Source organism: Zonotrichia leucophrys, chromosome 3 (genome assembly GCF_028769735.1).
Source record: "Zonotrichia leucophrys gambelii isolate GWCS_2022_RI chromosome 3, RI_Zleu_2.0, whole genome shotgun sequence".
Lineage (NCBI taxonomy): Eukaryota > Metazoa > Chordata > Aves > Passeriformes > Passerellidae > Zonotrichia > Zonotrichia leucophrys.
The window spans coordinates 61,606,790-61,628,657 of NC_088172.1; the positions used below are offsets into that span (position 1 = coordinate 61,606,790).

Below are 21,868 nucleotides of genomic sequence, written 5' to 3' on the forward strand. Positions count from 1 at the left end.
TTAGCAGTATTTAGAAAAGCACTGCAAAAATATTTTATGCATTCTAAACTTGTCTTTCAAGTAAAACAGCCTTACCTGGTACAATTATGAGACTTTTGCTTCACAATTTAACTTAGTTCTGGAGACAAGAATGAAAATTTGTCTTACCCACAATGTCAACTGACAATTTAAAATAACAAAGCTTTAAAGTAATTGTTTTTTATAAAAACATTTGCATAATAACAAGGAGTAATTATTCCAAACAGATTCTCCCAATGACAAGTTTTGCAGGCAAACATGAAGATTTTCTCAGTGTGTGATGCCATGTGTGAAGGGCTAAAGCAACCACGCTCCATTTGAAAGCCTCTGCGTGTACACCAGGTAACACCACCACTGTTAGACAGCAGGGACCTCCTGCTGCCAGCTGTACTCACTGAACTGGCTGCCACTGATTTCAGGAAAATAAATCAATAAACAAACCAAGCTGAGCAAGTCAAACTTTGACCCCATTCACACAATCAAATTTTCAGACTAATAAGGCAGTCTGCTTCCAAATGCAAGTATATGGAAGAGTGCCTGAGAGGAGAGATTCCAAGCATTAAATTGATCAGCACAAGTGCAATTACCAAAAACACAGCAGAGAGGACAGCAATTTTCATATGCTGCATATTTCAGGAACAAATAATCTTTTATATTAAGAACATTTTACTTTATTTTTGGCAGTCTAAACGAGTGTTCTACTGAGAAACTGTTCTCACTACAAAAATCAGCTGCTGAGCAAGGACTTGTGACAAGTCCCTTGACATGGAGGGAGGCAGGGGGAGGGGAGATCCATTTAGAAATTATTTTTGTAAGTCATTAAAGGATGAGCCATTCTAAAAGATTCAGTTAAGAACACACACAACTACTGTAAAAACCCCATAGCAGCCTCTATAATTTCGGGTTCATGGTACAAGCACATATTAATTTTGACATTATCTGTTCAGATTACTGCACACATTTTATTGTTGCCATTTAAAGGATTTTAATAGGATAACACCATCTTTATTAAACTGCTGATACAAGATGAGTCTTTCAGCATAAAGTTAGATGAAGACATTACAAAAATTATGTAGCTATTAATAGACTGCAATAAACTATTAAAAGATCTTCCTTACAATATTGGTCTTTTGTTTACAATTAGAGACCAAAAAATGAGGGGGTTCTGTCCTAATATTTTACAAATTAGCATTTAAATAATACTTGAAACACTTTTCAGAAATTATTGAAAGCTATGAACGATTAGCACAGTCAGTTAAATCTGAAGAATAGTCTACAATATTAGCTGTTACATATGACAGTACTATTTGCTTTTAAAATCCAGTTTTCTGGAAGGTTAAAATTTTGTAAAAGTCAGCTCCAAGCTTTCTAGCTGTCTACAGTAGAAATATGCTACTCTCATAATTTTCATGTACAAATGATTGTTTATGTATGAATTAAGCTTGACAACATTAACTGAAAGGTAGGAAGTGCCAGTACCCTTTATACAGAATAGACAGATTGTGACTTGCTGAAAGGAAGAGGAAGCACAGAGAAGACAAGTCCAAGGGCTCTGTCATCCCATTTCCCAATACAGATCTCTGATACTACTCCACAAGATTGTATTATTCTTATAGTTCTACCATTGAGAAGAATGTGTATTCCCAAGCACAAGATTAAACACTGAGCAGATGATTTTTTAAAAGGAGATCTGTTGTACTTCAGTTGTTCTTGATCACTCAGTATAAAACATTTTGTGACTTTGCAAAAGAATTGCATCATATTTCTGTCCCTGAACTTACCAAAACACACTAAAATAACAGAAGTCAAATTCTGTTCTATGCATATCCACAGCCATGGGAGAGAAATTCTTGCCCCTGATTTCAAAATCTTCCAGAGAAAAGGAAAGCTTTGCAGTTTCCCCATCTCACCCTACACCTACTTTCTGTGCCAGAGTCTTTGTGAAAACATAAAAATAAATAAAAGTATGCTGCTGTGACTGAGAAACTAAATACATTCATGGTCCCAAGCCAAGGGCACCAGGCAGACTTGATGTGAAATATTAAGTTCCTTGATTAAAAATTTAAGACAATCAGACAAGCTACTGGGGTGGATGGAAGAATGCTGTTTCCAGTGGGAAGAACCTTCTTGTTCCTTCTGGCAAATAAGACCATCAAAAAAGGAAGTTCACCCACAAATATCACAGTTGTTCAGTATCATATCCCAAAATGGGTTCCAGCCACTTCTCCACCTCTGCCACAGACAAATTTTTTCTCAGTGCATAATCTTCAACCTGCAAAGGGATCACAAAATACGATGAAAATTTTGAAACGCCAGCTTTAAATGTTTACAAAATTTTTAAGACATCTGCTTATAAGATTATTTTGAATGCTCTGACATTACTACAATTGATGGTGTTAGTTACCTGATCTTTACATATCTTGCCAACAGCAAAATATTTGGAATTGGGACTGGAAAAATAAAGGCCAGAAACTGCAGAAGCAGGTATCATTGCTAGTGATTCTGTTAGACCAATTCCTGGAAAAGAGAATGAGGATTTTATTATTCTTTGAATTAAGAATAAGCACAAATTCAGAGCCTTCATTTATGTTGTGTGGCTTCAAGCAAACTCAAAAAAACCAAGCAGCTTTCAGACGGAAGCTGAAACCAACTCCCTTTTTCACTTGTTAATCATTAAGAAAACTTCAGAACTTCAAACATACCACAGACTTTTATTACAATTACTGTAGAGTAACTCTATGGTTTGAAGGAAAAAACTTGGACATTTTGGCAAATGACGTTCTGGAGCACTGAAAATTATTTTTGGAATTGTGGAAGTAACAGTGAAACATCTGACATGCAAAACGTAAGAGGAAACAAATTGATTTAATCCCTTTTTAAAAATTACCATCTCAAGATTCCTGCAGACCAAGAAATACTCTGCTGAATTGACTTTTTTTTCTGTTTCTATCTGGAATGCCATCTTACCACTATAAGGATGCCAGAAATTTTTTCTGTGCAGCAGAACCGTGTTTGCATGCAATCTGCTAATTAGGGACACAACTCCTCCACCAAAAGCACTGGCAATGTTTTGCAAATTCTTCCTTGAATGAGGCAAAATAAAATTGGGAATAAAAAGGGGAAGACAGCAATTCCCAGAAGCACTTCAGTTTAGTATTCTATGTAATTCTGCAACAGCCAATTTGTTCTTTGGTTGGAATTTTGATTTCAAATAAAAAGCTGTTTAAGAATCTTAGCAAAGCAAAGTTACCTGTTGTTTCCTCAATGTTTGCAAGTTTCCACATGGTGAGTTTTTCTGTATGGTCAGGCTGGCTGGGATATCCAGGGGCAGGGCGAATTCCCTCATATTTAATTTTGCGTAGGCCAGAGAGATCCAGCTGCTCGCTACTACTGTAGGCCCAGAATTCCCTTCGAACTCTTTCATGAAGCTCCTCAGCAAATGCCTTGGAATAGAATGAAAAGATTTTTTTTTATTTTTTACTTTGTACAGACTGATGCAATAGCTGATTGATTAACAATGACAGATGCTTTCTCACATTCCCATTTTCATTTTAAAGACAGCTCTTAATATAGGTGAGACATTTGAAAGAATTAAAGTTCACGTGAAACACTTATTTCGCTAATTCAAGTACGTTAGTTACTTCTCTTATTGGCAGATGTGCTTTTTTGATTGTCCTGCTTTAAAGAGGTAAAAATGTGGACAAGTAACCCAAAAAGACAAAACACATTAACCTATGGTAGCGACACTTCATTATAGCACTGAGGTCATTAGGTCTTGATTATCCGGGTGTCTGGCCCAGATCTAGCTATGCAAGGCCACATCATTCTTGCTCCATGCTACAATCAGATACAAGTGTGTGCTGCTGCTCCTTTTAGCAGAGGACTTTTCCTCTAGCTCAAAGTGGGAAACAGATTTTCTGAACTGCTTCTGCAGCCTATGTGATTTACCAGCACCAGTTGCCCTTCAGGAAGAATTCCCACTTCAGTAAATATCTTCAACAACAACAATAATAATAATAATTTCTGAAACCCTGCTATAGCTTGAAATCCCCAGCTAGAGCTAGCCCCACTTGCATTGTACTGAAGTGGCTCTAAGTTTGCTGAAAGTTGGAAGGAAACACGTGATAAAACCTCATACCTCTGCCAACCGATCACCAAGAGCCTTCACCATTATGATGTTGTATTCATCCTCCTGTTTCCTAAATTCACTGCATAAATCCTCTACACCAAAGCAGGCCACTGCAAACAGGCCTAAGTAGTCACAAATGCCAGAATCCAGTGGTGCTATGAAGTCAGAGAGGCAGTAATATGGATCTGTGCAGGCAGAGTCCTTTTCAGCCTAAAGTAACAAAATCAATGCGATAAATCAGAACATTTTAAAATAAATCATTAGTGCAGTATTAAGCTAAAGACCAGTATTTTTTAGACTAAAGGGCCTAGAGTATTTCTGACAAACACCTAACTAGCCTTTGAGCCATGGTAGTTTTTCTGTAGTTAAATTAGAAGAAAACCACCTCTCTTACTCTGAGGACATTTGGACCACTGAAGAACAAAACATCAAAGAAGAGAGATGCAGCACTGAATGCACATTTTGCTTCTATTTACAGCTACTAAGATTTAACAGCTTATACTGCAAAAAAATTGTTACAAAGTAAGGAATAGTCTTGTGCCAACAACTGGGTAAGAGGAGGAATATTTCACCTTCACTCCTTACAGATTCCACATTTGTTAATAAAACTGATGGCTGATGTGCAAACTGAAGAATTCTTCAGCAACTCCCACTGTAGAATGGCTATGAGTTTATAAACACTCCTTATGCTACAAACTATGTGCTCAGTAATCCAGACAAAACAGTGCCCAGGATGCAGACTTTTTACTAATCACACACAAGCACAAACAAAATGTATGTATCACTGCTGGAAAGTTGGATCCTAAGCAAAGTTCGAATGGGTTTAATGCAAAGGGAAGGGGCCCAAGGGAAAGGACCTTGAGGTGCTGGTCAATATCCAACTGAAGAGGAACCAGCAGGGTGCCCAGGTGTCCAAGAAGGCCAATGGCACCCTGGCCTGCATTAGAACAGTATGGCCAGCAGGACCAGGGAAGTGATTCTTCCCCTGTACCTGCCACGGGTGAGGCTGCATTTGAATACTGTGTTCAGTTTTGGGATCCCCAACTGACGAAGAACACTAAGGAGCTGGAGAAGCAGGTAATGGCTCTGGAGCACTCATCCTGTGAGAAGTGGCTGAGAGAACTGGGGAAAATGGGAGACCTAATGGCTTTCTAGAACACCTGAACAGAGGCTGTAGCCAGGTGGGGGCTGGTCTCTTCTCCCTGGTAACACGTGACAGAACAAGACGACAGAGTCTTAATCTGTGCTAGGGGAGTTTTCAGTTGGACATTTGGAGGAATTTTTTCACAGAAAGTGTGATCAGATACTGGAATAGACTGCCCAAGGAGGTGGTGGAGTCACTGTCCCCAGAGGTATTTGAGGGACGACTGAACATGGCACTCAGTGCCACAGTCTAGCTGACATGGGGTTGTTCAATCATAGGTTGGACTCAATCTCAGAGGTCTTTTCCAACTAATTGATTCTGTGAAATAGGGAATTATACTGCTCACTGGATCCTCTTCCAAAATGGAAGAAAGGTAACAGAAAGAGGTACCTTAGCACCCAAAAAGAAATCTTGAATCATATCAGTATATTCATTGTGGAAGCATGATTGCTGTAAAGAAGTGGCACAGTTCTTGTAAATCTACCCAACTTACAGAGAGAGTAAAGTTATTTAATGGCTATCACTTAGCTGAAGAATAATTTTTTTAACCAAGGACAATATTTTAGCAATGTGTTTCACCCATTCCCAACTGCATCTTAAAAGCAAATAAAACACTCCTACCCCTGAAAAACAAAGAAAACTTATCTATTAACCTGAACAGTTACAGAAAGTACCATAAAATTAACAAAATATCCTTTTCCCCACAGGTGAAATTTATAATAGCTTTAAGGTTCATTTGCAATTATTAGAGCTAAGGCTAATATTACATGCATCTCTAACTTTTAGATTTATATCACATCCTAAATTAGCATCAATGTCATGGAGAGAACTCTGTGTACTGAAAGGAACATTTTATATAAGAAACAGAAGACAATTATTCTCTTCTACTTTGCTCTGCTGAGAACTCTCCTGAGTTACTGTATACACCAGGCTGGAAGAGATGCAGCTAAAATACATGGAGTCCAGAAGAACAGTATACAAAGAGTTTCATGACCTTAACCTTTGAGAGAAGCCTGAGTAACAGGGATATATAAAGTAATAAAAGCTAAGGAAAAGAACTGTATTCCAATAATAAAAAAGCATTACAAGAACAACATCAAATCAGGTATTTTCCTTGGGAAAATCCTGGGAAAAAGCCAGGAAAGGAAAGAGTAGTAAAGTTGATTTACATGGGATAGCAAAATGTTTAACTAGGTCATAAGTCTCTGAAACATCGGTGCTTGTTGAGAGCGCTTTATATAAACATCTGCCATGGACTGTCGAGATGCACTGGATCCATCTCAGGGAACTGCAACAGAGGCAGGTATTTCTTAGCACAGTTCTGCAATGTTGGCACACGACTGTGCTCACAGAGTACTGCACTCCAGAAATGCAGGTAGTTAAACTCTTTTTCTGCCACATTTGATGACTCTGAATATGTGAACTATGAAGAAGCCAAATCAGAAGTCGGAAAAAGGAGAGGCAGAATATCTTGCAAGCTCAATCTAGCAAATTAAGTGCAAATTGAAGTAAGTATGATTCTCTCCATGAAAATTAGCTGCCAAATAATTCTAAATGGCCCCTTCATATAGTGAATTTTACAAAAAAATTAAGCCTATCAGAAACACTTCTCTCCAATGGGCTTTATTTTCCAAGTTTCTTAAATTCTAACTGGGTTCAAACATTAACACATTCAAGCAGAATTCTTCATCTAAAGTAGAATCCAGTGATATTAGAGAACTAAGGTTCATTAGGTTCCAATTTATCTTGAAACAAGATTCATGTGATTAATTTATACAACATACTGCTTTAGGACATCTTAAAATTGAAACAGAAAATGCACAACATATCTGAAGATGTCAAACCTACAATGCATTTTGTACAATTATTACAATGCAAAATACTACAATACAAAGACCTGGCTCATCACTATCAGAATCTTGTTATTATTGAAAGAAATGACAAGACAATGGCTGCAGAGAGATTACAACAATTTTCTACAGAATTTAATAAGGCACTTCTATTACACTCCTGAAATTCAAGGGGAAGAAAAGTCCCTTAACAAATGTGCTGTTACTGTACCTGTTGCCTCAAACCATAAAATTTTGCTATTGGTTCTGAAGATCCCACTGCCTCTTCTGCAGCATACAAGTGGATATCATCCTGAACACTTCGAGCTGGCCAGAACCCAACCACACCTCTGGCTTGCAATTTCTTTTCATTAATCAATGTTTTCAGTAGATCTTGAGCATCATTATAAACTCTCTTTGCTTCTTCACCTATTAAAAACAAAATAAACAATGAAATTGCCTTAGAAAAGGCATGTTTTCATAGCTGGCTAAATAGATTTAAGAATTGTTTGAAGATTGAGTCATTTTCCACATAATTGTCCAATAACTGCAATGATCTGTCAGCTACAGCAATAGAAGATTGCAGTGTGACCATAGGGCTGTAACGACATATATCTTAGGGAATAAAAAAACCCAAACAAAATGTTTCAGCCAGCACCTAGTAGAGGAAGAGAACACAGAATAAAATGAGCAAGAGACCTGGTGCATGTACCGACATTACCACAGTGCAGCAGACCCAGAACATTGCTGTCAGTGTCACCCTTGCATTTTTATCACCTATTTCAAAGCCTACTGAATAGCTTCAAAAGGAGCTTGCCATCTTCACCCACAGATACATTAAGTGCTCTGCTGCCATTTTCTGTTAATAAAATACTTCCCTGTGCTTTGGCAGGTGAATGCTAAGTAAGATGACTGAGCATTTTTCCACACTTATTTTCCAGCCTCACATGGCAACAGCTGGCTCACTAAGCCTTGCTTTGAACAACTTATTTCAGTGACATTCTTTGCATGTATTTGTACTATTCCTAATGTATTTCATTAAACATTTGGAATTTTACTGCAGCACATAGGGCCTGTTAGGATTTGTTATATGAAGTAAATGCAATTTCAGTACTCACCTACAGTTTTATCATTAAAGATCTTAGGGAAACTCCGGTTGGGATACTTTCCCCTAAGTTGCCAGACGTCGAAGAAGGGCTTCCAGTCAATGTACTCTACCAGCCTCCTGAGGTCATAATCTTCAAAGACTTTTGTGCCAATGAATTTTGGTTTAACTGTAGAAATCAGAAGTACAATTGGACATGATGAAAATAATTTAAAATTGCTTTAACATTTGCAGTATAACTGATGGTCAGCAGCTTCCACCCCTGCAAATGACCTCTTCCAAACTGACTGTCCTAAAATTCTCACAGTCATATTTTCCCAAGTCATACCATAATCCACAGTTACAATGTAACCAAAAAAAAGCATAAAAGGCATATGAAGTTGAAATGGAAAAATTAAGGCCTTTTGTTCTTCCACGTATATAAACAGCTTTTAGCTACTGGACTTTGGAACTTATTTAATTGGTCAGAATATTGGCCAAGACACAAGACCAAACAAACTTACACAACTTATCAATCCCTAACATACTTCATGGGCCTTCCACATTTACCAATTCCTTTCTATACACAGACATGTACTATGACACCGCAGAATATTTCTGTAAATTCTTATGTAATTTCTAAGAACTTTTGCACGTTTAGATGCACACACACAAGTGATAAAGCAAGATGGATGCATCTGTGTAAAGCCAGAAGCTTTGCACTTGTTTTGTCTGTACAATACTTTGTCACACATTAAGACAAGCTATTGAAAATTAGCATCTTGTTGAATCTTGTAAATGAAACAACAGAAAGCATCATTAATGTCACTGCAGGATGCAACCTGAATGCTGTTTATACTTCTAGTATAATTTAAAAAAAATAAAACAGTACAAAAATTGATGGGGGAAGGGTAGGAAAGAGTGTAAGGAGGAATTTGATTAAAATGCTATGTTACAGCATGTGTTCTCCAAATATGGTACTGTAAGGTGTGCAATGTAATGAGTCAGGCAGACAGTATTTTCAAAAGCTGTCATTAGTGTTTTCTTTGATTATATGTTGTGATGGGTAACTCATTGTTTTGGGAATTTTTTCAGTTACATTTATTGAATATTAATTTATTTTTTAAATTAGCTGTAAAAAAGCAGAAACAATGTTAAAAGTAATGCAAAAAAATCTCAGTTGAGACAGATACCAATTTACTTAGGCTGTTACACCGCTACATTCTGAAGTTTAAAGCATATTTTAACAAAAAATATATCTAAAATAAACACACAAAATACAATAAAGGCACAGCAATCACAAACAACAACAGATAGCTGACCTGGTACATGGCCTGATAACCAATCATTATGGAAACCTTTTCTTCTTGCTTGCTGCAGAGTCAAGTATCTTCTTTCCTATACAGACATAAAGGTTAATTTCAGAACACCACCTTTCAGACTCAAACTGTAACTGCAGACTTCATGGTAGAGTTTTACCCAAAATACTCTTCAGGATAAATCTAACAACAGATAATTTCAGTCTCAACAACTCTGAGTTCCCATCAGTAAACTAAGATTACATCACAAGCAGATCATTATTTTTGCCTGTATAATGCTAATGAAGCTGGCCTACAAGATTTCTGGTTCCTCTCAATTATACCAGAAGTTCTTTTATTGCTTTACAATACACTAAAATACAAGCAGAGAAAGATATTCTTCTACTGCTCTGATCACTCACCTAAACAAGACTAAGACATCAGGAAAGCACGGTGGTTTAAAATTCTCACTGAGTGCGGCTCAGAACCAGCAAAAGCTACCAGTACCATGTTCACCACCTCAGCTGAAGCTCCACATATCCTGCTACTGCTCCAGGAGAGCACTGGTCTCCCAAGGTTGATTAAGATGACATGACTGCCAGCTCCATGGAGGTCCTGGATATCACTGATTAGCCATTGAGGACAACCAAGAATTTGCCAAGCATGTGTTAAGAGTCACATAGCAAAGTCTTATAGGCTAGAAAAATTTGATTTCATAAGCACTTCTGGAAGTTTTAAATCCATTTTACTACAAGTTTTAAATCGAAACAAATATATCTGAAGGTCTTCACAAGGAGCTGAACAGTAAAGAGTAACAGTAAGTCATTCATAACTGAACAACAAGTGCCAACCACTTCAAACAAGAAGATAATAAATTATATTTGTACCTTGAGAGACTCATAGTGTTCTTGTCTAATTTCTTCATATTCCTCTAATATTTCTTCAAAGAAATCATCCTTCATACTGTCATCTAAGAGCTGGGAGCACTGAAAAGAACAGGAAGGACAAAGCACTAAGTACCTACTGTAACACACTACAGGAAAGACAGAGTATGTTTCAGACTAGGCAACCTGTCTTTGGGACTCTCTTGGCAACACTAAACTAAACCTTACCATTAATCTGCAACCTCCATTCAAACTATTCAAACTAACCATGTTTAGACTACAATTATTACTGAGATCTCTGCCCTACTACACAGGTAGCATTAGCAGAGCCAAGTCTAGGTCTGTAAAGACCTGAGAGGAGAATACTCCAAAACTTCAGAGACTGAATAGTCACAGAAGCAACACACAGCTTAGCCTACTCTTTACCACCACGTATTTGCCAGCTAAGGCCACCCATTTCTCTGAAAGAGAATCCATCCCAAAAAACTCTAGCCACATGTTTCTCAGTACGAATGTTGCTATCTAACTTCAGAAATACATTTAAATTAGCCAGAACAGCAGTACACATAGAACTCCATCAGTCTTCACTACAAAACTACAGTCAAGGCCTCAGTGAATGTCACCCTGACTAGAGTAATGGGCATTTAAATGAAAGTGCCCAGTGACAATAACTGTCACAAGCCAGTTGAGAACCATGTGACAGCACAAAACAGCTGAAACAAGTGCAATTTAGAAACTTGTCTCTGATGTGCCCCTTTTAATTTTCTGCCACAACACTAAGCCTTAGAGGAAAGGATGAAAGGGCCAACAGAAAAACAGGGCACATATCTTTGCATGGACAAGAAACTAGAATTTAGAACTTACAACCACAACACTCTTGGATGCATCCAGGACGTGAACCACAGGTGCGCTATACCGTGGGGCAATTTTAACAGCTGTGTGTGTTCTTCAGTGAAAAAGAGAAAGAGTGAGCATTTCACAAGTAAAGCCAAAAAAAACCCAAAAAAACCCAAAAAAACCCACAAAAAAAAACACAAAAAAAAAAAAAAAAAAAAAAAAAAAAGAAAACTAAACCCAAGCAACCCACCAACAAAAAAAGCAGACAAAATCCCCAGGGAAATAAATCCTGACTTAGTGCATAGACCAGAACTTCAAAAGAAGAAATTCATTCATCCATCTGCTATCCATGAATCATTAAACACAGATTTTTAATAACAAGTATATAAACATTTTCCTTCAAGAGTATCAGAACACTTCATAAACAATGTGCCAACTCACACTCCCTCAATGTCCTACCAGCTGAATGAAAATCAGCAACTCATCAGTTTTGAGTCTCAGAAATCAGTAAGAATATTCCAAACTAAGCCTACCAAGAACTAGCAATTTCTTTAATCTTTTTTGGTCATCTTACATTTTTTCCTCCCACATGTTAATTTTTGGGTCTGCGGATTAGCATTAACCTAATTCAGCAATGATTATCCCACTTCTCAATATCAGAGGCACAAGTCCTCTATACACCGAACAATGAATTCTGCCAGTGGCCAATAAATATTACAAACTTGCACCTTGAAGATGCAGTGAACTTTGCATTGAAACTCTAAGTGCAATGAGGACAGACCCTTCTCTGCACAGTCTGTCAAATGAGACCACTTGCTGAAGCCACAAAATATAGACTCTAATAGATCTACTACAACATGCATTGCTCTGATAAGGAAAGCAACACTGCTAACAGTTTCTAATGATGCAAAAAGAGCTCTGCTCAGAGTCCTACTAAAACTCTGCAAACAAGTGTAGGATCAAAGACGTTACAGGCCTTATAATTTGCTTTTTTATATACTAAGGTCAAGCAACATTTCTAAAATTAAACTTGAACCAGAGCCCAGGAAGCAATCTTCCCTATCAAAGGTAAGACCCTCCTTTTCTTCATGTTCTGTCAAATATTTAAAGCACTTGGATATGGAGGTTTACTCGTGACTGTGCAGCACAGCTGTGTAAACAACTGTCCAGCATCCCCTGAATCTGCTTCTAGGAGATGCATTTTTGATCTTGGCAGCTCTATTTTTTACAAAAAGGTATCTCATCTGTTTTGACAGGAACAGACGAGGAAACAAAAGAAGACATAGTCCTAAAAGGGCACTGTATAAACCATTACATGCTAACTTCTGTATTTTTTAAACTAAATTTTATGGCAATGAGAATGTCACCATTATTTCTCAGTATCTGAATTTACCAAAGTAGCATAATACGAATGGAAAAATCATCATTACTATAAATGATGAAGAAACTCTTACTGTGTGAATTCTGGACACTAAATCCAGCCTCCCTCTCTCTCTTTCAAACTAACCTCACTATACACTCTTCCAAGTACTCATGATCTCCTTATTCCAAATAACATTGCCTATTTATTACAGTGAAAAAAATGCAGATGGTTCTTCATTAGCAACCTCTGACATATACACAACCTTTAAGAATGCACATGGGAGGTTAATTGAAGACTAGGAAAGTAATGTAAAATATACATTAAGAATCCAGTCTTCCATAAGGAGTACCTTTACTGGACATATACTTTATAGACATTGCATTGTATCTGGGCATATGTGCAAGTATATATTTATATAAAATTCACACAAATAAAATCAATTTTTGTACTCAAAAGTATGCATATATTCTCTAGTAATTTCCATATTCAAGGATAAAACTAGTGCAGCTTCCCTGTTAGCTACGTTCCTCCTTTTGAATAAATTCTGCAGAACTGTTTGAAGCTGGTTACTTGACATTAATTACTAGGCCACAATGCCCTGGGTGAAAAAACTGAAAAGAACTGAAAAGGCTCTCCTAAGACCTCCACTTAGAATAAAGCCTTCCCGTTGACTCCCCACATTTTTGGTGGGGTTTTTTTTTGGTTTTTTTGGGGGGGTGGGGAGGGAGGGGTTTTTGTTTTGTTTTGTTTTTGTCAGAAAAAATCCTCCACGTTTGCTCTCAGTATCAAAGCAGCAGGAAGAGGCACACATGGAAAAGGAGAAAAGGGATACAGTGAACCTTGCATTATACATGCAGGAAGAATAAAGGCAGGTAGAAATCCTACTCTCCACTGTCTGCCAAATCATGACATGATTTGCTAAAGCCAAAATTACAGAATACAGTATGTGCTGCTCTGATAAAGAAAGCAACACTGCTGACAGCTTTTAGTTAGAGAAAAAATGCCCTCTACAGTCTTCTGAGCTGTCACCTCCTCAAATATACTGTACACTAATCAGCCAGCAAAGCATGACCCACGGCTGGTATATGTGCCCAGGACACATCTGCAGTAATGCTAATACTAGGTGTCACCGAGCTGTCAACATGGTCTTCAGGAAATCACAGCAGCTGTATTATTTGATTTGAACAGATCTGAGAGAACAAGATTTTAACAGCTCAGTCTATCAAAATCAACATGATAAGTACTTCACGGCAAGCAGCGGGGCTTTATCCCCTACCAGCCTGCCTGAGCAGCACGGGAGGCTCAACACAGTCATCACCACATTGATCAGTGATCCAGGAAAATACAGTAACTTCCCTAAAGATAACAGCTCCCTGATGTCAACTATTTCTAGTCTCAAAATCCTGCATTTTTAAAATGCTTTGGTGAATCAAAATAGATCATCCAACCCCTCTGAAGAACAGGACTATATTTATTTCCATGCGAGCAAAAACTTTTAGAAAAAACACAGTACTTCCACATATAATATATGCTTGCAAAAATTAAACATTTAAGATGTCCATTATTTGTTATGTACTAACTAGATTTTACTTCAGTAATGTAGGACTTCTGAAACAAGAAATAACAGTCAATGTTAGGGTGAATACATATCAGTATGTGTGTTGTAGGAAAATGAGAGAAAGGGGGAAAGAAATGGCTATAAATTTTCTTTTTCATTGGTTAACTTGTGAAATTGTTTATATATAATACTGTTTATTTATAATAATAATACTGTTTGCATAAAAGCTGCCCATCTGTTTATATATAATAATAATATTGTTTGCATAGAAGCTACCCATCTTCCCAACAGAGATATCTTACTTAGAAGTAGTTGCTCCTCCAATGAGCAAAGGAATCTTTATTGCCAATCTCTCCATTTCCTTGGCGACAAAAATCATCTCATCCAAAGATGGAGTGATGAGACCAGACAGGCCAATTATATCTATTGCAAATTTACAAAAACACACATGCACAAAACTTTTAGCCAGTCCATTCTAGAAAGACACAGAAATTACTACAGAAAAGTTTATTTCATACATCAGATAGCTTCATGCATCAGATAGAAAATAATGAGATGAAAAGCAGGATAGTCACTAGTCTAAAAGGGATGTTTGACCCAATTAGAAAGTGAAAGCTTTCCAAGAATGATAGCAATTCCAAATCCCCAGCTTAAGATATTTCTCATCTTCACAGCTGCTGAACACCTACTGCTCTAGTTTCAGCAATAAATAAACAGCACTTTTGATTAGCAAGCTCCAAGTCTCAGAAGTTCAGCACTGAAGAGGAAAATAAGACAAAATAATTGTAAGTTCTGCTTTTAGAAACAGCAAATGCTTTCAAACTTCACCATGTTTCACACCATTCATCTTTTCCAAGATGCAGTAGACTATTCCAAAGCAACTGCAAGTTGCATCAGGAAGTTCATTATTAGAACAATTCCTTCCTGATTTCACACTCACTGATCTGGCAAGCCAAATGCCAAGTTCTTTTACTGATTTAAGACTCAAAAAAAAGTTAGACCTTTTCAAGGCTCCATTTATCCATCTGTAAAAGAAATACTACGCCATCTCTCTCAGAGGCATCTGTCTGAAATGTTCCTCAGGCTAAGTTTCACAGAAGTGCCAAATGCTAAATAATTAACATGGTTAAAGCAGAAGTTCTGATTTCTCTGAAGATAATTTGATCAAATCATAGACAGTACAGGAATGCAATAAGCAGCAATAAAAAAATGTGATTTAAAAATCAATTCAGAAGTACTAATGAAGTCTCTCTATACCTGCTTTGTTCTCAACAGCAGCTTTTAATATCTTGTCACATGGAGTCATGACTCCTAAATCAATAACTCTGTGGAAAGAAAGGAGATGACACAAGATCCTTTAATTAGCAAAACAAATTTCTTTTACAGGGCAAATACATTCCTCTTGCTGTAAACAACTGACCTAAAAATTGAAATTAAGATTGAGATTTTTGTTTGCTTCTCTTAAAACCATTTGGGAAATGGGAAACTGGGGAATCTTTATATAGGAAATACCTCTAGGTCTGGTAAAATTTTCAGTAAGCGTTCCAGAAGGCATAACAGTTATGAAAATTCAAGTGTAAGAGGAGCTTTTTCTTTAAAATAAATTTTTGTGGTTGTACTAAGTCTGGCTGAGATTAGTTAATTTTCTTCACAGCAGCTGGTATGGTGCTGTGTTTTAGATCTGTGGCCAAAACAATTCTGCAAATTAAAGTTTAACTATTGATGAGCAATGCTTTCACAGAATCAAGGCCTCTTCTGTTTCTTACTCTAGCCCCCCAAGAAACAGACTGTGAGTAGACACAACTAGGCAGACGACCCAAACTAACCAAAGAAATATTCCATGGCACATGAAGTCAAGCTCAGCAATAAAAAGGGAGAGTAAGTGGCATAGCAGGGGTTAGCCATATTTTGCTCAAGAACTGGCTAGGCACCTAGTCTGTCCATAGGAGGTGATAAGGGGATTGCCTTTGCATCACTTGTTTTTTCTTTCCTTCTCTCTTCTTCCACTTCGCCTTCAGTTATTACTTTTCTCCACCCATCATGTTTCTTGCTTTCTTTCTCCACCCACAATTTTTCTTGCTTTCTTTCTTCCTTTCCTCTTTTCCCATCTCACTGAGATTGGCTGGGTGGAAGTGAATGAATGGCTATGTGATGCTGAGCCACCTACCAGGCTACCCACAGCAGTAGCATTTCTGAAGGCATCTGGATAATACAAAAATGTTCTGTGGACATCGTATTGTCACTGTCCTATTTTCTGTAAAAATCCCTTCTCCAGGATTTCTTCTCAGAGAGAAATGAAAACAATAATTATCTGTTTTCTTCTCCCTGTTTTACTGCTTTAGAATGTGGTCTGGAAATTGTTTACTAACAGGTGCATGTTTGATTGGTTTCATGTGAATTGTTTTTACTTAATGACCAATCACCATCAGCTGTGTTGGACTCTGAGGAGTCAGTCATGAGTTTTTCATTATCATTCTTGTTAAGCCTTCTGTCTGTATCCTTTCTCTATTCTTTAGTATAGTTTTGGTATAACATTCTTTTATATAATATAAGTACATAAAATAATAAATTAACCTTCTAAAAACGTGGAGTCAAATTCACTCATCTCTCACCTCATCCTGGGGACCCCTGCAAATACCACATTATATCTTACATCAGGAATATAAGATGATTCACACCAAGCTTGTTTGCCTTATTAAAGCATACATTTTATGAAACAGGACACTGAACTTCCCTTTTTAGCATTTTATTCCTATTAACCCAAGCAATTGCCAAGGTTTTTATTTCTTCAAGTCAACCACCCCAGCCTGCAGATTTCACTCAGCCTCACTCATATTCATGGTGACAGAGAACACTATGGCTTTCTTTCAGTAAGTCTAAATAAAGCTCAAGAAGGCCTGAATTCAATCAACAGAATTTCAAGAGGAAATTCAATGGAATATATTGCATATATACAGCACTGCTACTGACTTCAACACTTTGTGTTTTGAAATAAAGGGATAATTTTGGCTTTTTCCAGAGCAAATGACAACCCAAAGTCAAAACTAAACTAAAGGAATGAACAGTAAGACAGAGTTCCAAAACCAATTCAGCTTTGCACAATGTCTGACAGACCCTTGAACACTAATGGAAACATGACCATTCATTCCAACACTGTTGCCAAGCCTTCTGCACGTACACAGGCCATGAAAGATCTGACTTTTCTTGAAGTTCTAACTTTTGAAGTTTAGAAACAGAATGAGAATCTCATCTCTTATTTAAGAAAACATACCTCAGCAAGTTTTTTTCATAGTTAACAATGTGAAAAACACACTACAAGATTCATTTGAATCTTACAAGACTATTTTTTCCCAACACAAGCCATATATAGTATTGTCTACTGCAACTGTCATATCTGATTTCTTCAGACATTATAAAAACATCACAGTTATTATATTTAACTTATATAAAACAAACACAAAAATTGATGTTCTCATCTATATTCCAATTGATGATAAACTGCAGAATCACCTCAGATGTCAATTTATTAGGAAAAACTGTATTCAAGGAGGATGCAATATTCCCTCTTGCCTCCCCATTTAGTAATAGCTGCTGTGATCTGTGTTCCCAATCACAGCCTGGGGAACAGAGGACAATTCCCAAGAGATGCCCAGTTCTGTTATCACCACAGCTGCAGCTACAGAGAGGTACTGACCCTCGTACAGTTGTGGTCTCAGCTACCTGATGCCTCTTTACCTGAAGTTGTTGCAGCCCAGAACAACTCCCACAATGTTCTTGCCGATATCATGTACATCTCCCTTCACAGTTGCCAAAACTATTGTACCCTGGTAAGGATCCTGGAAGTTGAAGTAGCAAGAGTTAAATTACTCAGAAGCCTGGGTATGTTTGAACACATCCTTCAACACTGCAATTCTAATCCGTGACTCAGACTTCTATTATAGTACTGCAAAGTGTAGTACAGATAATACAGTAAGTATTAAAAACCATCTTAAAAGATCCAGGTAATAGAAACTTGTACATGAATTATTCTTTTAAAATGCATGGATGTTATTCAAAAATCTGTGCTTGAAAAAACAAAACAGCACATAAAACCATTTCAGATCTGGATAGCATTTTTTGCAGTGCAATAACTGAACTCCTAAGGTACTTCTGCTCCAAATACACACCTTGCCAATAAAGAGATTAAATATTTAGAACAGAAGGGTATGAATACTTATAATTACATGTCTGTTTGTGCATCAAGATCAATCTTTTGATGCAATGCTGAGAAAAACAGGATATTAGCAAACTTAGAAGAGAAATTAGAGCAATTAGAAAAAGCAGAAGAGGCTCATTTTTATGCAACACAAATAACAATGGAGTTTTCAGTGCAGTGATCAGGCCACTTCAGACTACCCAAGCTGAACAAACAGGCTGAAGAAGGATCAGCCTGAAGAAAGGAAGCTGTTCTGTCACAAGCAGGTCCTAGGCTAGATGGCATTCAGCCTGACAAAGGGTGCTGCCAGCAGCACAACAGTGGAACTTCCCACAGCAGTTCTCCACTGGGACACAGGACTTGGCAATACCTTTTTAGTTGTATAATCACTGCCGTCATTTGGAACAGCTCCAGGCTATAACAGTACTATGTCTGAGCTGCTGCAGCATCAGATGCCAGTAAGCAACTACATAAATTGCACAGAATTTAAATAAAGTGGAAATCTGAGCATATTGTATGTGAAACTACAAAATATTTTTCCAGACAGTATCTCATCTCCTTCGCACGTGGCAGAACTGGATGACTGAACCTTCTATGAAGCATGTTGTAATTCTGGACACATAGAGCAGCTCTCTATTTCATGAACCTACATTGCTTTTGTAGTTGCAATATTATGGGTTAAAAAATCTTGATATATTACCAAGAGTGACATTAGTTTTTTTGTGTGGTTCTAACACATTTGTTGAATAAAATCCCTGGATTTCCACCAATGTTGCTGTTTACTAAAATCTAGTATCTCCCCAGTGCTTCTGTTTTACATAAGTCCAGAGAACAGAGGAAGCAAAATGAAGGTATGTAAGTCAGCCATCTCAGTAAATCAACAGAAAATTTTACAGCTGAAAATATACTGCTGGGGAATCGGGTAAGAGATTAATCAAGGACTAGGAGAAGAACAAAACATGCTGGCTCACATTAGGTATCACACCTAATCATACCTAATAATTACTGATGATTTCATTAGTGATTGATACAAAAGAAAAAAAAAAATTGGATTTGCACATAAGAAGGAAAATCTTAGCTGGATAGCAAACAACATGGGCAACAGCACATACCACTTTAAATAAACCCTATTTAAGGCACACTTATTTCAACTGTCTTAAGCAAGGAGGTCCTCAAGTTCTGGGCATACATCCAACAGGCCTTTATTTTTTTTCATCTTTGATAGAGATCCACAGCCACAGCTATTTATCCTCAAATGTAACTATCAACGCTTTGCATTTCCTGGCAGTCTGTGACTAAAACTGTCCTGGAGGGTACAGTGGCCTGGGTAATATCAGACAGATCAGTTAGCAGAGTCTGCAAATCTTTTTCCTTCAAGCCAATGTACTTTGGGAATAGATGCAGCTGTTTTATCTCTTTCATTGAGTCTCTATATAGTGGCATGTCTTTTTAAGAGGAAGGAACTACATCCCTTGTCCAACAGAAGGTAGAGAAGGCAGGATGACAGAAGCCCTGCCTTTTTCTCCTGCTCTCCTCAGCAACACAGAGCATCTAACTCACTCTCTCAGAGTGTTTTCTGTCTTTTTAGAATGTCTCCAATTCCACTTCACTTCTTTCCAGCCAGAGAATTAAGTGCCAGAGGGTTCACAGAAGATCCTAATCCACTGCTCATGGAATCAATGGGGTAGCAATTTTAAACAACTTCAAAACAGAGGGTGTGAAATACCATCGCTGTTGTCTGAATTAAAAGAGAACAGCATGAGCTGGAGAGAGATGATGAAGTGAAAGGTGATTTGTGACAGCCAGACAACTGAATAACTTGAGATATAGGAGAAAAGACACCTTCATATCTGGAAAGAGCATGGGAGAAGAGACAAGGCATTTTCCTTCTTTCATGAAGATCAGTCAGATTTAATCATCAGGCTATTTTTCTTTCCAAATTATTTGCTGTATTTGTTACTTTTGTGCTGGACAATCACACAACAGATGCACAGCAAATAGACTATAAGAAGACTTCAAGCAAAAAATTAGGAACAATTAAAAATTTTAAAGAAGAATTAGAGAGTTCGCCCAGGGCAAAAGTATTAGAAGCAAGCAGCAAAATCTGACATAAAGTTAGAATAAATAACACCAAAATTAAATGCCTGTAAAAATACAAGAAATTAGTAATGTTGGCATAAAGGGAAGGGCCTACAAAGGCTCACTGGCATATTTCAGGAGTCTTTGTGAGCTTAGGCACGCACCAAGCAGAGCTCCACAAAATCATGAATTTCAAACCTAATTCAAATTTTGACTGAGATTGTCAGTCTCCATGTGACTGCATCAACTCTGCAGCGTAATAAATATAAATAGCAACAAATAATTCTTATATTTGTCATAGCACTCTATGAAAGAACTACAGCACAAAAGATTGTATCTTGCCTCTTCTTCTGTGCTGCCTTGCTTGGCTCTCCTTTCCTCTCTTTCTTTTTCCATATAGGGAATAAGGTGGCCAACTGCTTTCTTCATAACTCGAGCAGACTTTATCACCTGCACAGGTAAAGGTGGGGGCAGAATAAACAATAAAGATAAGGTATAGGAATAAACTCAGTTTTCTTTTAGTTTTCTTATTCAGGCAATAAATGAAACTTCATTTGCAGCCCCAGGTGGCAGTTTTCAGATCACACTGTGGCTGCAGGCTGCTGGCCTCACTGGGTTAAGGCTCTACACAAAACATTTCTTCCACAGTGCAGCTTCCCAGACCAATCACAACACAACCAAAAGCTACAGATAGGCCCAGACTCAGAAGATGCTAAACACAGCAAATTTTATTTGGGCTTTTTCTCTCTTGCACTTTTTCATGGGCTAAGACTTAAAACTGCCTTTCAAATAAAGCAAAAACACTCAGGAAGAACAGAAATAAACAAAATCATACACAAAGAAAGTCGAGTTTCAAAGTAAAGTAAGAAAATGGCTTCTTCTCAGCAGTACCTGAATTTTTGCAATTGCTACATTTTACAATACTAGTTTTTGCAAAGTAGGAAAATATATGACATTATTTTTTCATTACCTGAGGCAGAAACATCTTTCCAGCACCAAAAAGATCACCAACAATTTTCATGCCATTCATCAAAGGCCCTTCAATTACATTTAGAGGTCTAGGATATTTTTCCTGATTTAATCTTGCTTCTTCTGTATCTGCAATGACATACTTCTCAATGCCCTGAGAGGGGAAAAAAAAAAGAAAAGAGAGAAGCTTTTATCTTGCTAGAAATACAACTTTTATTTAGTTGCCTTCTCCTCAGAAAAACGGCACAATGAAAGTTCAAATAGATACTGTAGATACTGACAGTCTTTAAAAATACCTCAAATGTGTATTGAAAAGAGACTTTCTTAGGAACCAAAACACTGCAAGTCTTAGGCAGATAAAGTTAGTCACAGCATTTCCCCGGTAGTAACAGATTTGTTCATTTTTCTTAACTGTGTCATCAGAAAAACCCAACACTCAAAGGCTGCTTCCTCAGCCCAGGTGCCACTCAGTGCAGTACTA

At 37.4% G+C, this 21,868-nt stretch overlaps 1 protein-coding gene across 9 annotated transcripts in view; it reads right to left on the reverse strand.

The window, feature by feature from the left end:
* Positions 1-737: 737 nt before the first annotated feature.
* MTR (5-methyltetrahydrofolate-homocysteine methyltransferase) overlaps positions 738-21,868 on the reverse strand; it is a 51,900-nt gene continuing 30,769 nt past the window's right edge. For 8 of the 9 annotated variants that reach the window (XM_064708463.1, XM_064708462.1, XM_064708466.1 and 5 more), the window contains 14 exons: positions 21,389-21,541; positions 20,761-20,868; positions 17,880-17,980; positions 15,402-15,469; positions 14,447-14,567; positions 11,251-11,332; positions 10,390-10,488; positions 9,527-9,602; positions 8,239-8,394; positions 7,353-7,549; positions 4,157-4,357; positions 3,269-3,461; positions 2,423-2,535; positions 738-2,290 (listed from right to left, as the gene is read on the reverse strand). In XM_064708463.1, coding sequence (XP_064564533.1) covers positions 2,198-2,290; positions 2,423-2,535; positions 3,269-3,461; positions 4,157-4,357; positions 7,353-7,549; positions 8,239-8,394; positions 9,527-9,602; positions 10,390-10,488; positions 11,251-11,332; positions 14,447-14,567; positions 15,402-15,469; positions 17,880-17,980; positions 20,761-20,868; positions 21,389-21,541 — 1,761 coding nt within the window. In that variant the 3' untranslated portion in view covers positions 738-2,197. Of the gene's footprint in view, positions 2,291-2,422; positions 2,536-3,268; positions 3,462-4,156; positions 4,358-7,352; positions 7,550-8,238; positions 8,395-9,526; positions 9,603-10,389; positions 10,489-11,250; positions 11,333-14,446; positions 14,568-14,610; positions 14,902-15,401; positions 15,470-17,879; positions 17,981-20,760; positions 20,869-21,388; positions 21,542-21,868 lie in introns of those variants that run through there. The other variant, XM_064708471.1, reaches the window with a different exon arrangement.